Genomic DNA, 17,032 nt, shown 5'->3' on the forward strand with positions numbered 1-17,032 from the left:
TGCACTTTCACTGGTAAGTCTAGAACAGACAAGAATAGGTATAGTATTTAATAGGTTATTTGTATCCATTACTATGGAAAGTCAGGAGCATAAATGTGTTGTTACTTATTTGTAGTTACCCAGAAATCATCACATTAGCAACACCGCTTCAGTAATCAAATACTAGATTCCTTCAAGGCAGAAATTTGTTATTTGGTCACTATTTCTGCTATGTACTTAGATGATCAAAAGTTGCTAAATGCTGACACATTAATGGCTGGATTTTTTGAGTGGATCAAAAAAATTTTTATACTTACTACCTAAGAATGCACAAGAATCTGACAAAATGTCACTAAAACTAAGAAGAAAATAGGTAATCATAGCATTTGGGGTAGTAAGACAATCTGAAGTTCAAGACCAGCTTTGGTGACACAGACCATGTCTCAGTAAACAAGCAAAAGATAGAAGCTTATTCCACAAAGAAAAATATCTACTTTTTCTGTAGAAAGGAAGTTTTAGGAGTCTAATTGTAGTTAATGGCTATGTTAAGGTTCTCACAAATCCATTTTATAAAATATGAAGTCTTTAATTTACTGAAAGGCTGCTTTCTAAAATTCTTACTGTAAGCTAGCACTTGAATGGCACTTAGATTCCCATGTCCATTTCTAAATGCCTATCAATAATCATCTGCCCAGTGGCCACTAATAAGCCCACCACTTATAGTGATGGCCTTTCTAGGGAAAGGGGATTTCATTAGTGAGGGCATGAGCATTGAAAAGAGGAAGAGGTTGGATCTTCTGGTTGACTGCTTTACATATGGCTAGTGCTCTCTCTCTCTCTCTCTCTCTCTCTCTCTCTCTCTCTCTATATATATATATATATATATATATATATATATATATATATACACACATATACATATATGTGAATACTTACATAAATGCACACACAAACACACACACACATATATATATATTTAAAGATTCAGTTTTTATTTCTTAAATTTAATTCAAACATATAACCTACTATTTTAGATTTCCTCTAAATTGAAACTATGAGTTTAGAGAAACTATGAGTTTAGAGAAAGGATGGAGCTTACAGATCAGTAAGCTGTAATTATGGGGGTCAGCTATCCATATCTGATGCTATGGAAAATATTCACAACTTACTCTCTGCACCAAGATTTGCACAAGTACAAGCCAGAGTGGACTGTTGAGAGCTTACATATCAGTTAGGTTACCTGCATTCAAAGTCTGATGCTGCCTATGCTAGCTGCATATGTTAGCCTTGGGTCACTTACTGGGATTTTCCTTATCTTACAACAAACAGTGGTAATAAAAAGTGAAAATGTGTCTGGCCTCCTTAGTACAATGCCTACCGCATGGTATGTACTTTATAAATGGCAGCTATCTTAATTATAGTTTGGCATAGTTTGTTATTTCTTACTTTAGAAAGATAGAGAATGCTTTTCTATGTTTAATGCCTACCTTGATCAGTAAATATCTTTGGTATATATTTTGATAATATCCAAGAAATCACAATGGCAAATGAATATGGTATTAACACAGTGACCTTTATTGAGAAGGTCCAAACATCATAACTGAAGTACTTTTCAGTTCAGCTTGTCGAAATACTTCAGTTTTCCAGCTGGATCTGGGATTATCTGTTAAAACAAAAAGCAAATTATTCATTTTTAAAAAGACAAGGTCCATTATAAATAACTTGGCATTAATTGCCCCCCTCTTGATTAAAGATGTAACCATTGATTTTTGTATACCAAATCAGACTGTATACTGTTTAGGAAAAGCTACATTTGCCCCATCTACTAATCTCAGCTATTCCGAAAAGCAAATATATTTCTTAATGAATTAACATCACCTGTACCCAAGCAGCACAACATTTACAAAATTTACTTATAAAATATCTCTTGGGCTGAAGAGATGGCTCAGTGGTTAAGAGCACTGACCGACTGCTCTTCCATAGGTCCTGAGTTCAATTCCCAGCAACCACAGGTGGCTCACAACCATCTATAATGGCATCAATGCCCTCTCCTGGTGTGTCTGTAGACAGCAACAATGTACCCACATACATTCAATAAATAAATAAATAAATAAATAAATAAATAAATAAATAAAGGTATCTTGAGCACTAGATATTTTAAATGATAAATTTACATAAGATTGGTTTATATTTGGTTAATTGTATAGGCTTACATATATATCTATGACTATGAAGCTAGTGGTTTAAAAATATTTCTAAATTAAGGTAGTAGGCAATTTTGTCCACAGATATACAGCAAACCAACTATGACAAAAAAAATAACATTGAGGGTACATTCTGAGTATTCAATTCCTAAAAGATAAGTGAACGCTCCCAAGGAGAAAAGATTCACTAGGAAAAGTACAAGATAAATATCATACAATTCAGAAAATGCTACCTATTTATGAGAGTAACTTTTGGAGGACATAAACTTTAAGAATCTGGTGAAAAACATGTAAAAGAAATATACATATGTTAACATATAATATGCTTAATTTTTAACTGACAAAAATAATTCCACGTGTTTTGGGGTTTGGTCCTTCTTTCGACATACATTGCTATATGACATTAGCCAGACAATATGCATTAATGAACTAAATAACTCATGCCCCATGTCTTTAGACTTAAATCCTGTCACTTTTTCACTATGGTAAATGCTTTTGAAAACAGGTTGGTGGGCCAGGTGGTGGTGGCTTTGCATGCCTTTAATTCTAGGCATTTGGGAGTCAGGGTCAGGTGGACTTTTGGAGTTCTAGATCAGACTTGTCTACAGAGAGAGCTCCATGGATTCACAGAGAAACTCTGTCTCAAAAACAAAAGAATAAAAAGCAAAAACAAACAAACAAAAAACCAAAACCAATAACAAAACAAACTCAGGTTGATGGGATACTGAATGTGGACAGTATAAAGCACTGTGGGAAGACTTCTCAGATTACATCTAAGCTGAAATGAGTGAAAAGGACAGAGACCAATAAAGAAAGAACATCAAAGGAGCTGGCAAGATGGCTCAACTGAGTAAATGCCTTTGCCATACAAGTCTGATGAGCACTGGAACCCACATAAAGGTGAAAGGGGAGCAGACACCACAAGTTGTCCTCTGTCCCCAAAATACACATGGTGACATGCAGAGCCTCCTATCACATAAACATACAATGCATAATATTTTTGAAAAGAAAGAACAGCAAAGGCAAAACTCAAAGGCAGGGTCCATGTTCTAAAGAGCAGAGTTAACCACCACCCTGCCTGTCTTTGGCTAGTGGGATTTTTATTTTAAGATCATTTTTTTCCTTCCATCCAATATTTTTTCCAACTACTGTTTGATTTTCAAAAGAAATATCTGAAGTTTTAGATGTTGTTTAAGAAAGTTTCAAGCAAGTTTCCAAAGGTATATTCTGGCCAAAGGCTACTCCGAGGATTGCTTATAAATGGTAACAGTATCCCTAAGTAAGAAAATGTATCTCTTTGAATCTTTTTCTTTAGCTTCAATGTTTAATAAACCAGATTTTCTCAGAAGCTTTTTACTATGCAGAGAGGTTTTGCTTGGGACTGACTTCTTGGCTCAAACTATAGGAGGAAATTCCAGACACATCTTCCAAGTTTAGTCTCCCATGGCTTTACTTTGCCTTCTTGGTCTCTCCTTTTTGTTCACAGTATATTTCTCTGGATTATCAGCTTTAAAATTTATAATATTATCTAAATTCTGACTTTCCTGATTTAAACGACTTTCCCAATAGCCCAGAAAATGTCTGCAGTATGCTTTCTGCTTAGCAATAATTATTTCACTTTGGAAAACAGGGCAGTCAGATTATAAAAAATGATTACATTAAAGTTGGCATACATTTTTGGCTCTGGCCATGCCTTTAAAACAAGTAACAATATTAATGACTTACTGTTTCACTACCAGGTTTCCAGCCAGCAGGGCAGACTAAAAGAAACAAAAAGAAAAAAAAGGGACTTAAAAACAGTTTAATTTTCTTTAGTAACTCCCAAACCTGTTTCCACAGAAAGAAAAAAACACATTAAACATGTCCAGACTATCAAGCACTTGGCTTCTTGTTAGCTTGTCTGCTAACACTAAAGAATTTTATTTATAGAGTTTATTAGAAGGCTGTTTATCTATTTTAATTTTTATAAATTATACTTACTTACAGTTATAATATAAAAAATAAAATGGATATTTATAATGAAATTGGAAGATATGGGAATCTGGTAAACTAAAAAGCCTATGTGAGGGAAAAATTCCTCTAAATTCATATACATGACCAGTAAGATTACCTGCCTTATATCCTTGCTATGTTTTGTGGTACAGTCAAGGTATCCTGTTTATCAACACACTTTTAGAATGTGCTGAGCTAGGGACTGAGTTATATTTTATATACTCCCAAATTTAGCCAAATTATACATTTCAGGGGTACAGAGTAAAGTTTTATACATGCATACATTTTGGGATTATTAGATCAAAATTATTAAGCAGACAAATGAGAAATATATTTACAAAGATTGCTTACTGTTTAATTTTGATTCCTTATTTTTTCCTGAACTTTTTAAAATACAGCACTGATTTTTGTACTGGGTGGTTTGAATGTATTTTACATTTTTCTTCTGAGATAGATTTTCCTTGTGTTAGTTCTCAAGGCTCTAGTTGTGTTAAAAAAAAAAATCCAAGAGTATTTTTAGCAGGCTGACTTACTTAAAGGAGTAAAAAGTGCTCAGATAAAATTTCTCCTTTGAGAATTCAAGAGGTAGAATCTACAATAAATATTAATCAAGTCTATTTTTCATTTCACTAAAAAACTCTCTGAGATCAAAAAACGATAACTTGGACTGTTAAAGTATGGACATTTTAAAAACTGCCACTCAATGTGATATTAAGTTGCTAATGTGAGATTTAGGGGAGGGAGAATAAAGGAAAGATTATAGCTTATGGTTTAATAAGGTATTTTTGTGTTAGATCAAGAAAAAAAATTATGACCTTATGAGGGACTGATCTTATTACTGTTGGTTTGCTCCATGGACATGATGTCAAACTGTCTACTAACAATGTTTCATGTGTAGACAGTGCTGTTTTCAGCCTGCATCTGAAAAGCTACTTTGCAGTAGGTGGCAGTTAATGAACAGATTCATAACTGGACAAAATGATGAGAATAATTGACTGTTAAGTACTTGGCCTTAAAGACAATATCTTTATCACTCCTCCAAGGCTCAGAGAACACCTTGGAAGACAGACAGAAACAGTGTTAAGAACCAGAGAATGAGGAAGAATCCATTGAAACATTTAATGAGGGAGAAAGTGCCATATTCTTCTTCAGTGGTATAGCTACTGATAGGTTATCCATGGTCTAGTAAATAACCCCACTTCTAGTCACCTCATACAAGCAACCCTAATTAAGCTCAGTGGGTCACCAATAAAAACACAAAAGTAAAAGGAAGCTTGGTAGGAAGGAAGGAAAAGAATTTTGGTAGAAGAAGCAGATGAAAGAGGGTAACAAGTAGTTAAAAGAGCAAAATTCATTATAAATATGTACAATATTTTCAAATAAAAAAAGGTACCTTCTCCATGCTTGTCAGTGTACTGGAAGGCTTGAACCAAACGCAGTGTCTCGTCCACTGATCTACCCACAGGAAGGTCATTCAGAGTAATCTGCCTCAGGACTCCTTTGTCATCGATAATAAAGAGGCCTCTGTGAAGCACAGGGGTGGTAAAGTTGATCCCATTTCTTCTCAGCTAAGGTAAGTATTCTACTATACACAATCAGCAGCATACCTACTCTACTGCCACATACACTCCAATTCCCCATCTACTGTATACTTTTGAATTATCACAGTGTTAAATGGCAGCTTGAAAAGTTTGTTTTGGGGAACTGGAGAGATTGCTCAGCAGTTAAGAGAATGCACTGCTCTTCCAGAGGACACACGTCTTCCCAGCACCCACTTCAGACAGCTCACAACTGTTGGTAACTCCACCTCTGAGTATCTGATGGCTCTTTGTGAAGGCACCACCACTCAATGTGTATATCTATTCACACACAGACATACTTATATCCATCTAATTAAAAAAAATGTTTGGGGAGGAGGGGTTCCTTCCATCCTTCTGATTTATAAGAGGGCAATGGAAGTGCTTAACCCCTCTACAGGCAGTTAATGGCTGTTTGGGGGGAATGGAATACATTTTCTTGAACCGCCGGTAAGGATTCCATGGTTCTATTAATCCTACTTAAATTCACTAAGAGACCCACGGACACACACACACACACACACACACACAAAAGTAGAAGGACTAATTAGGAAAGGGTCAGCAGGAGTGGGGCAAGAGTATATAATGGGGAATTTAATATGATCAAGATACACTCATTATATACATGTATGAAGATATAATAATGGAACACAGTATTACGTATAATTAATGTGTGTTTAGAAAACAACAACAACAAAAACCTCTTAATCTATCTGGTGGCCCATGTTTTTAATTCCAGCTCCAGGAAAACAAAGAAAAATCGAACTTTTTGAGTTAGAAGTCAGTCAGTTCCAAACAGTCCTTCTCTCTGATTGCATCTGATTTTAAATAATAGCAACATTTGTGGAACAAAGGGAGGACAATTAAGTATTCAAGGTCATCCTTTATCTATATAGTTCAACTTCAAGGCCAGCCTGGGCTGAGAGACCTTATCTCAAAAAAAGAAAAGATATTAATAAAAATAAAATAAAATGGCAAATTCATTATTAGGTACTATTAATTGGTCAATGTTTAGCACCTTTTAAAGGTTAAAACTGTCCTTTTTGATCAAAGAACTCTCTTTTGTACACATTTGCTCATGTAATCCAGTGAAAGCTACTGGTAAAGGTGGGAGCTGTTGGGAGAGTTTGAGGGCCAGGGATAGATACACTGTCTCAAAAAAAAAAAAAAAAAAAAAAAAAACCACGAAACAAAAAAGCTAAAAAGGTTCCTGAGTGAAATACTCCCTTAGTCTCTCCAAAGATAAGGGTTTGTGAAGTACTAAATATGAATTAGAAAAACATTACTGGAGCCAGTTCAGAAAAAAAGGAACAGTGCTAAGGAGTTAGGAGACCCAGATACAGTCTGGTCTTAGCTATTAACTTATTCTATAACTGTGACTAAATTTATAGAAACCCACACATCTGTTTCTTTTATCTATAAATAGAGAGGTTGTGAAAGGCCTCCAGCTCTAACAGTGTGTAACTCTGGTTTAGTTTAAATAGCACATAGACAGTTTAAAGGAAATCTCTTCCTGCAAATAGAGCAAAATAATATATATATATATATATCTCATCAAAATATCTATGTTCAAACTCCTAGTTATCACCTGTTTCTAGGAGAATTATAAATGTACTTGGAGTTTTCAAAATGTTAACCACTAAATGGTACCTAAGAGTATGTCCTGAGTCTTCAAGGTATACACCGTAGTCCTTTGAGATCTGATGGTTCAGGTCCGAAAGAAGTGGAATCCTTATTGGCCCCAGTCCTCCTTGTCTTCGAGGGGTATTAATCCTGTAATAGACAGAACACTTCACCTCTCAGTGATAAGTAAATGGCATATATTAAAAGTCAACTCTTTCTACATATGAAAGTACACAAATATAACTATATACATATAACCCGCCCCCCTTAAAACAAAAACAGGCTACTGTACTTTCCATTTTTGGGCCTTTTTTCCTCACTGGGTAACATGTATGAAATACCATATTTTACTGATCTCTACTGATAGACAGGAAACCTATTGCATTTTTCTTTTATGAATACTGCTGTAAGTATCCTATATTATTTGCATACATCTCTGTTAACTTCTAGAAGTAGAATTGACAGATTAAAGTGATAATTAGGATAACAAGCTAACCTCCAACTCACAGAGATCTATTCACCTCTGCTTCTCCAGTCCTGGGATTGAAGACAGGGATCATTATGCCCAGACAGATTGCGGGTTTTTAAAAGTTTTTAAACTCACATAAATTATAGATAATACTGGATGTCATTATAATAAAAGGCCATGTCTTAAGTCTTAGAATAGATCAGGATACGGAGCCTTGGAAGACAGCTAGGGTGCAATGAGAAGACCTTGCACTGCTCTGCAAGGCCAAAAAATAAACTCCATTTGAGTCATGAGCTCAGCTCCATCAGTCCTCTGATACTAAGTATCTGTAACCTGAAATGACAACACTTGTGGGCTGTTACCCCATGGAAGGATACTAACATGGTAGCAGAAACTAAATGAAACCGCAAATACTGATCTGGGGGTCTGCAGTCCTAATTCTAGTACTAGTACTAGTATAGAACATACCTAGTTTATAATATAGCTCCAGATTCTCTTACAAGAGCACACCTAAATTATTTGGAATGGTATAACTTTATTCTTAGTTGACATGCTAACTGTTAATCCTAGAAGGATTTATAATCATTACAAAAATGGTAAAACAAATGAGAATGTAGATTTAATATTCATCTATTAGTAATTAGGACATATTTGTTACTTATAATTGTAGATCCCCAACCAACTGGACTTTGTTACATATACTTAAAATTTTTAATGTGTTTATGAAAAATACCTGTTTTGTATTTATAAGTTTAATAAACTGAACATTGAATTTTAAAATCCAAAGAATTCTCAATGAATTCACTATATAAAAATCCAGCACAAAACTGCTGACATTATTGAAAACTCATATACCTTCATACACTTCAGATTTTGAGACATGTTACTAAGCTGTTCTCCAGAACTGCTAAAAGCTCTACTATGCTGGAGTGTTGTTCCTTTACACCCTAGCAACGCTGAGTTTTTTCAGTTTTGGCCAGTTGGACATGGAAAAATGGCATGTCTTCACATTTTAACTTGTACTTTCTTTGCAGATTGATAAGTGAAACATCATCTCATGATTATATATATATATATATATATATTAAAGATTTATTTACTTCATGTGTATGAGTACACTGTAGCTGTCTTCAGACACACCAGGAGAGGACATTGGATCCCATTACAGATGGTTGTGAGCCACCATGTGGTTGCTGGGAATTGAACTCAGGACCTCCGGAAGAGTAGCCAGTGCTTTTAACTGCTGAGCCATCTCTCTCCAGCCTGATAATATATTTTTACCAGAACTAATTTTTTCGTTTTGTGTTTTGAGACGGGATCTCACTTTGTAGCCTGAACTAGCCTTGATCTCAGAGATCCTTCTGTTTGAGCCATACCTGTCTAAAATTAATTTTTTAAAAATTATCGTTTCAAAAACTATAAAAGCTAATGAATTTGAACTAACACACTGATGACTATATAACAGAAAATGGAATGTTTTACTTTTTCATCACATTAAGGACACCCAATATGTAATTATAACTACTATTATATTACCATGTTAAGAGCTATCTAAACAAGACTAAGAAGCAAATCTATTCATTTTATCCCAGTTTTTAAGACAAAACACTGACCAGGCCAAGTGGGTAAACTGAGAGTCAACAGAGCATGCTACCACTTCAGTGTTTATAGATCTGAATTCTTCAATTCGATCCCCAAAAGCGATGATTTCAGTTGGACACACAAAGGTGCTAAAAATTTAGAAAAAGCAAACAAGTCAGTATTCTCAAAATAAGCATATACCTGAACGAACTTTCAAACAAGTTTTTGTTTATTACAGATACTCTGAGCATACAAAAACACACCTTAAGAACAACTGATGGATGAGTTTTCTCCAAGTGAAATTCTAAGGCTATTTAATTAAATATTCGAAAGAAATGTTGAGTTCTCTATTGTATTTCAACAGATTCTTCTTATAATTCTACTGATCAGGGAGTGGCAATGTTTCCTTCTTCCTTGCAGCAGCATCCCCATTTCACGAGCTTTTAATATTCTGTAGTTCAGAGTTTTATAGATTTCAAGGGATCTAAACAATGTCTTCTATATCATCTTGCTACTTATTTTTTATTCCTATGGGCTAGCCTCTACATTTGTTTTACAGATGAGGCAATATTCTTTAGTCCTACCTCCTGGTTCTGGATAGGTACTCTTCTACTTTGTATTCCAGCCTCACATAAAATACTGCCCAGCATAATATATAATTTTTTATCAGAATGGCAGGTCGAGGGGATATTACTCTGGGAAGTATTTTTTGAAGTTTTATTATTATTTTATGTTTATGAGTGTTTTGCCTACATGTATGTCTGTGTAACATGTTTGCGCTTGATGCTTGTGGAAGCAGAGTATGAAGTCACCTGAAACTGGAGTCACAGAGGGTTGTGAAAGGCTATGTGGATGCTGGGAATTAAACCTTGGTCTTCTGAAAGCACAGACAGTGCTCTTAACCACTGAGCCATCTCTCTAGCACTCCTGAGTAGTAAATTTTTTTCAAACTACAGTTAAACTAATTTAGTGAGCTGCAACCAGTATTAAAATATAATCTATAATACTTCATACATAGGGTAGAGTTATTTATTAGACATATGTGTGCATATATATATATGTATATATATGCATGTGTGTGTGTATGCATGTTTGTGTTCAGTAGTGTTATTCAATCTTAACTTGAAGTTAGGTTTAGCTCTCAAATTTTCAGAAAGAAATCATTGGGAAAGTTAAATTGGAAAGTTATGTGGGAAAAGTGGTTATTTTACCACTTTATATGGGAGTTTTTCAGTATTTTAACATCAAGCATGGTTGTGCTTGTGCACAGACTGAATGTGACCCTGTGTATGCATCCATGTGTATTGTGTGACATGAAATATGTGATTCTAAATTTATGGGTTATGGCTCAAATTTGTGAAAAACACAGTTTTAAAGGACAAGTTCCCACTTGAGCCCAATAACGGATTTAAAAATAACTCAATTGTTCCAGCACAGCACTGTGATGTAAAAACCAACAATTCTGTCTTTGGTAACCTGGACTATATTACATACTTTAGAATTTTCTAAAAGGGCTAATGATTAGATGCTGCCCCCTTTCTTATTATCTCAAAATTTCTACTTCTGGTTTCCATTAGAAATTAACTTATTCTTTTAGTAAATGGAGCCAGAGTGTAAACTGATTCGAAAGATAACTTGGCTTTGGCTTTAATGTCCTAAGTTTTATTAGAATTCTTTCCACTTGGCTTTGTACAAGAGGGTTGGCAAACTTTGTTCTACTGGCCAAAGCCTGTCCTTATTTGGTGAAATCTCTCTGCTGCAAAGCAACAATCGTGCATGTATATTTTATCTATAGCTCCAAGCACGGAATGGGGAAGACGGACAGCTGCACAGAAACAAGCTTGAAATTACTTACTGCTCTTTGTCCTACAGGGAAAACCTTAACTCTTGCCTTACAAACAGTGTACAGAATGAATTTAATTCTCACCCACAGATTTCTAGATTCATCTTACTGGACAAAGGTACAGTGTCAAAGGTAGAGGGATCTTTTAGTTACTTTATATAACTCCCTAAAAATTCAAATAGGAAAGAATATAAGAGGTTGAGATAAGTAATTATTTTGAGGGGGGAGTTTTTTCTACCTTTGTCAAGAATTTCATTCCTGTCAGAATTATAGTTTTCAAAATAAATTCCTCAATGTGAATAAAGCTATAAGGCAATTTACAGTGAGTTGACTTTATGATCGTCCAAATAATGCTCTCAGAACTGAACCCCACAATCAAAAAGTATTATACATATATTAAATATATATTAATATTACAATGTTCAAGTCTCAGGAAAGCAACATAGAAAATAAAAACAGCAAAGTCTTTACAGTGAATAGAATTACGTATTAACTCTTACATTAACTATTTGCTAAAATATTACCAGTTAATTTTCTTGTCTTTGTGACTCAAATGTGTAGCAGATATTATCTTCCTTCTCTCAGCTTGCCTTATTATTAAGAACCATCAGCTGAAAACACTCATTTGTTGCTCTTGGATAACAAATGACAAAGACTGGCACTTTATTAGTAGCTACTTGTGAGTATTACTTACAAATCCAGTGGGTAGAAGAAAAAAACCAAGTATTTCCCACGATAATCAGTCAGTTTGAGCTCTTTGAATTCTCCGTTTATCACAGCTGTTCCTTCCCAATAAGGTGCTGGCTTGGAGACTAAGAGAGAAAAACAAGGGTCTATAACACTGAGGAAGTTGTTGGAAAGGCCAAAGACTGTTTTAGAAAAACACTAAAAATTGGGACTTCTAAATCTTTGAACTTCATTGACAGTCTGGAAGCTTACAGACTTCTGAGAACTTAGAACAATAGCTTATTGTCAGAGAATAAATGATACAAAGAATTACAAAGGAAGCCAGTTACACTGAAATGTAAGTATAAATATTTTAAAAGTTAGTGATGGAGTAATAGTGTGTGTTTAGTCACAGCACCATCAACGTGCAAGATGTGGGAGTGATCTTATAAGTCTGTAAGATATCACTGTCAGGATTCCTGCAATAGCTATTACACAGAACGAAAGTCTCTGTGATGCCAGTGGCAACAGGTACAATCAAGTACTTCTGGAGTGAGTGTGAGTTATTGCCCATATTTGTAATAGGAGGAAATAGTGAAAAGACTTTTTATATAGAATTTTTATGGTTACTGTATTAACAAACATTAAACAGAATAAAATGTGAAAAATGTCTCTGCCCATCCCACAAAGTCTTAAATCTTGTCCCTGCACTAAACCCTACTGGACATTTCACTCTAGCTCCTCCAAATTATCCCAGATCATGGGACAGTTTCCCTAGAAGGTGGTGAAAAAGGAGACATCCCCCCAACCATGAACAGGTTTCAAGTGACCTGATGCAAATTCAATAGTGCTGCTGTCCTATAAGAGCATGCTGTAACTCTAGCCAGCATCCTTTGATAATTATGTCCACTCTTGCTATTGATACAGTCATATAACACTTTCAAAACCATTATATATAATGAGATCAATACTTGATCCAAGTTGGACTAAGGTTTCTAGAAATCAACTCTCATTCTTTTGTATAAAAACCAGCACTAAATCACACTACAGAGACAATCTGAGGATAAATTTTCCTGAAGTTAATCTATAACATGCGAATTCTTACCTTGAGTCAAAACTACCTAAATAATCCAAATTTGTTAAGAAAAAAGGGCCAGATGAGAAAATTAGAAATATGCTAAAATATACAATACTTCAAATGCTTAAACTGGAGGTTATAATAACTGTAATGACTTGTTATGACACTACTTAAAGATTTTACATATACTGAAAATCATGTCAGGAAAAATCTTATCCTGAAAATTGATTATTGCAAATTTTTTGATTGAAAAATTGTAATTACTTTGCTAAGATCTTTAAACACAATTCCAAAAGCAGTCCTTTGCATCTACTTTTTAAAATATGGTGCTGGGCAGTGGTGGCACACACCTTTAATCCCAGCATTTGGGAGGCAGAGGCAGCGGATTTCTGAGTTCAAGGCCAGCCTGGTCTACAAAGTGAGTTCCAGGACAGCCAGGGCTATACAGAGAAACCCTTTCTCACAATATATATATATATATATATATATATATATATATATATATATATATATATATATTGATGCATGCCTTCAATTGCATCATTCAGGAGACAGAGGCAGGTGTGTCTCTGCGAGTTCGAGGCCAGCCTGGTCTACACAGAGAGTTCCAGGACAGCCAGAGCTACATAGTGAGACCTTGTCTCAAAGAAGCATCCTAACATCCTTAACAATCCTGATCATAAGAATTCTGGTAAATACAGAAAAGTAAATGAGGACAATTTAAATGCCCTGTCTCTCAAACTACCATCACTTTTTCCCAAACACAAATCTGGATAAGGTTGCATTCTCATTTTTAACACTCATTGAGAAAAATGTATTATGATATTTTTCATTTTATTAAAATGATTCAAAAATAGCCTTAATTGTTCTACAATATCCCCTTTTATGAATACAAAAATCTCCTTTGGAATGCTTTTGTTTCTAACAGGAAGTGTATTTGAGTAAGCACATTTCAGAATATCTTCCTCATGCAAGTGTAGTCAATGAAACTTAGAAATATTTTTAAAGCAAATCTGTCTTTCTAAAACCAATTCCAAAGTAGTTAACTTGTTCTATGAAACTACAAATGTTTAAGGAGGCAAATCGGCTTGGCTTTTTTCATTTATGGCTTGTGGGTAGCAACATCCTATTATCTTTTCGAGGTTCATAACTGTGAAGTAGCCAGGTGTGGTAGAGCACATTTGTAATCCAGCACTCTGCAAGCTGAAGGAGGATGACCACAGACTTTGAAACCATTGTGTCAGATCTGTCCAGTCCCCATGTTGAAAAAAATGACCCCAAAATGTTGAGTATAAAACTATTGTTTCACTGAACACTAGCACAGAATGTGCCACAACAACCAAATTTCAAACACACACTCACAGAATGTCAAATAATCCCAAAGAAAAGTGGGTTAGGGAAAAGCAAATAATATATGGTGTGTGTCTGTGTACCCTGATTACTTTTTTGGCAATCTTAATATCCAGATGCAGTAGGCCTCAATTTTCTCACTATCTTCTTAGTCTGACGTGTATTTTCTGAGAGTGGCCACTAGCTTCAAACACTGGACAGAAAGACAAATAATGAAAAGCCCAATTGGCAGTACACAAGATTTACCACCAACCCAACTGTGCCTCTTCCACCTCTTCCCCAGTTTCCCTCCAAAATACTCCATAAGAAAGACTTGTTGTTTTTCTTTTTTTTAAATAAACATCAATATCTATTAACTCTACAAAGTTTGGGGAGATGACTTTCAATAACAATCTTTATAAGCTAAGAGAAAAAAAAAAGGTTGACCTCCTGACCATTTTGTTTAACCACTTTTCTGTTTAACTAAACTTTCTGTGAATCATTATTCAACTTATCAATGTACTTTCTTCCCTGGAAAAAAGAGATAGGACAGCTGCAGGCACTTTCGGATATTTAAGGAAGTATTTTAGTTTGCACAACATCCTCCACGACTGTAAGCCCGGGACTAGAAACACCCCCATCTGCGGCTTTGGGGGTAACCGCTACCTCTCCCGAAATCTGTTCAGAGAAACCCATTTCTTTCTTCACACCAAGAACCCACCTCCAACCTCACACCCACAAAGGCATCAGGGTGGACCGAGAACTGCCAGGCAGCCTTGGGGGGGGGGGTGCGGCCCAACTCCAGCCCCACCCTTTTGTAGCATCCACAATTAGGGTCTAAGAGTCCTCAAGTTCTGCCTCCTCCACCCAACCTCGCAGGGCACCACCTACTCTTGGCTTTGCTTAGATGCAGGGAGTGATCCGCGACTGAAACCCGGGACACCTCCCCAGGGTACACTTGTCCACCGGCGTAGAAGTGGCACTCATTTTCGCGGGTCCGGAACCGATCATCACTCTCCAAGCCTTGCAGAGCTTCGGTCAGCAACAGGAACAGCAGCAGCGGCGGCAGGAGCAACACCAGCTTTCGGGTCCAGCGGCGGGATGGCGTGGTCCCGTCCAGCAGCTTGGACCGAGCTTCCATGACCAAGCGAGCGCGAAAACACGTCTCTCGGCTAAAGGCACAGAGTCCCCCGCCGCCAGGCAGTCAGCTAAAACGGCGCGCTGGAGACCGCGCGAACAAGGGCGCGGCCTCGCGAGACTTGCTCCGCCCCACTCCGCCCCTCCTGCCTCCGCCACGTGGGCGCAGGCTCCGCCCTTCCCTCCCCCCGCCCCCCCCCCATGGGCTTCTGCGCCTGCGTCACACGGAGAGCCAAGCTGAAATGTTTTCCCAACTTAGCAAAAGCAGTTTGCAGGAATGGCTAGTGACCGATCTCCAGAGCACTGGCTGTCCCTGTCCTTGAAGGTGTACTTCCAAGTTCATCTCTGTAATAGAGCTTCCCTACCCCCTCACACCATCCCCTCACAAGTTCACACTATGTGCCTGTGAAGGACTTACAATGTAGACTTTTCATGGTTATTTTGAGACAGGGTTTCTCTGTGTAGCCCTGGCTGTCCTGGAACTCACTTTGTAGACCAGGCTGGCCTTGAACTCAGAAATCCGCCTGCCTCTGCCTCCCGAGTGCTGGGATTAAAGGTGTGCACCACCACAATTTATACTTCTAATTAAGGTCACCTTCATACATTTCGTTTTGTTTTTGTTTTTGACAGATCATACTTGTATGCACTGACAGGGTATGTGTGCACATATACATACTTGTATGCACTTACAGTCGGATGAATATAACATTGAATGTAGTCACCAACTCACCTTTCTATGGGGAAACATCCAAAACAGTTATTTTGAAATATACTGATTGATTATATTTGCCCTGTTAATTCCTCGAGGTTTAGGAGACTGGGGGCGGAGGCGGTGGGTTAGGCCATGGACACTACAAAATTGCTAAAGTTAACAGACACATATGTGCCCCCCGGACCTCCGGAGTGATTTGCCTGTACAGTGCCAGGACTCATCTTTTCAGTCCCAGAAAAACTTGAGAGCAAATAGCTAACCATTTATTTTCCTCCAACAGGCAAAAAGAAGTTTGGGGGAATTAATTTTGCTTCAAAGATTTGCTTTTCCAGTCAAGACCTGTAAAGTTCGTCGATGCCCCTCCTACAGCAGCATAACCATCCTTTCCCCATCACCCTTTTCCTCTGCTGCTTTGCCTCTCCTACCCATGATACACTAGAGCATGCCCAGCTGCCGTGGAGTAATTGCCCCAGCACCCAGCGGCTCAATACCACTTTAGCTTGTCAGACTGAATTGTGATGTCGCCTGTCTGCTCCCTCGGCCCTAGTGCTGCCTTCATGAACTCCAAACCATATCTGATTTAGGCCCTGCCAATCTTCTTTTGAAAATTACTATTTAAATTTTTTGTCTATATGTATCTGTGCACTGCTTGTGTGCCTGCTGTTTATAAAAGCCGGGGGAGGACATTGAAAGATCCCCTGGGACAGAAGTTACAGACAATTGAGAGCTGCCATGAGGGTGCTGGAAATCAAAGCTTTGTCCTCTGGAAGAGCGTCCAGTGCTCTTAACTTCTGAGTCATCTTTTGAGCTCCCTAATCCCATCTTTAATATCAAACCTTTGA

The 17,032-nt window shown here is 36.9% G+C and overlaps 1 protein-coding gene across 2 annotated transcripts; it reads right to left on the minus strand.

The window, feature by feature from the left end:
- Positions 1 to 1,531: 1,531 nt before the first annotated feature.
- Prdx4 (peroxiredoxin 4) lies at positions 1,532 to 15,583 on the minus strand. 2 transcript variants are annotated; one of them, XM_021187872.2, is made up of 7 exons: positions 15,233 to 15,583; positions 11,963 to 12,080; positions 9,458 to 9,574; positions 7,403 to 7,525; positions 5,569 to 5,699; positions 3,909 to 3,943; positions 1,532 to 1,642 (listed from the first exon to the last, which is right to left on the minus strand). In XM_021187872.2, the coding sequence occupies exons 1-7, from the start codon at positions 15,480 to 15,482 to the stop codon at positions 1,592 to 1,594; spliced, it is 825 nt and encodes a 274-aa protein (XP_021043531.1). In that variant the 5' UTR covers positions 15,483 to 15,583; the 3' UTR covers positions 1,532 to 1,591. The 2 variants fall into 2 exon arrangements, with proteins under 2 accessions (XP_021043531.1, XP_021043530.1); XM_021187871.2 differs by lacking the exon at positions 3,909 to 3,943 and having other exon boundaries at positions 15,233 to 15,582.
- Positions 15,584 to 17,032: the final 1,449 nt, after the last annotated feature.

This window comes from Mus pahari, chromosome X (genome assembly GCF_900095145.1).
Source record: "Mus pahari chromosome X, PAHARI_EIJ_v1.1, whole genome shotgun sequence".
NCBI classification, from domain to species: domain Eukaryota; kingdom Metazoa; phylum Chordata; class Mammalia; order Rodentia; family Muridae; genus Mus; species Mus pahari.

Excerpts from the sequence above, each read along its gene's own strand:
- Prdx4 (XM_021187871.2), bottom strand. The coding sequence starts at position 15,482 with ATGGAAGCTCGGTCCAAGCTGCTGGACGGGACCACGCCATCCCGCCGC. Across the intron at positions 5,700-7,402 it reads GACTCAGGACATACTCTTAG|AGGCCTCTTTATTATCGATG; the intron begins GTACCATTTAGT and ends TGTGCTTCACAG. Across the intron at positions 1,643-5,568 it reads CACTGACAAGCATGGAGAAG|ATAATCCCAGATCCAGCTGG; the intron begins GTACCTTTTTTT and ends TTGTTTTAACAG.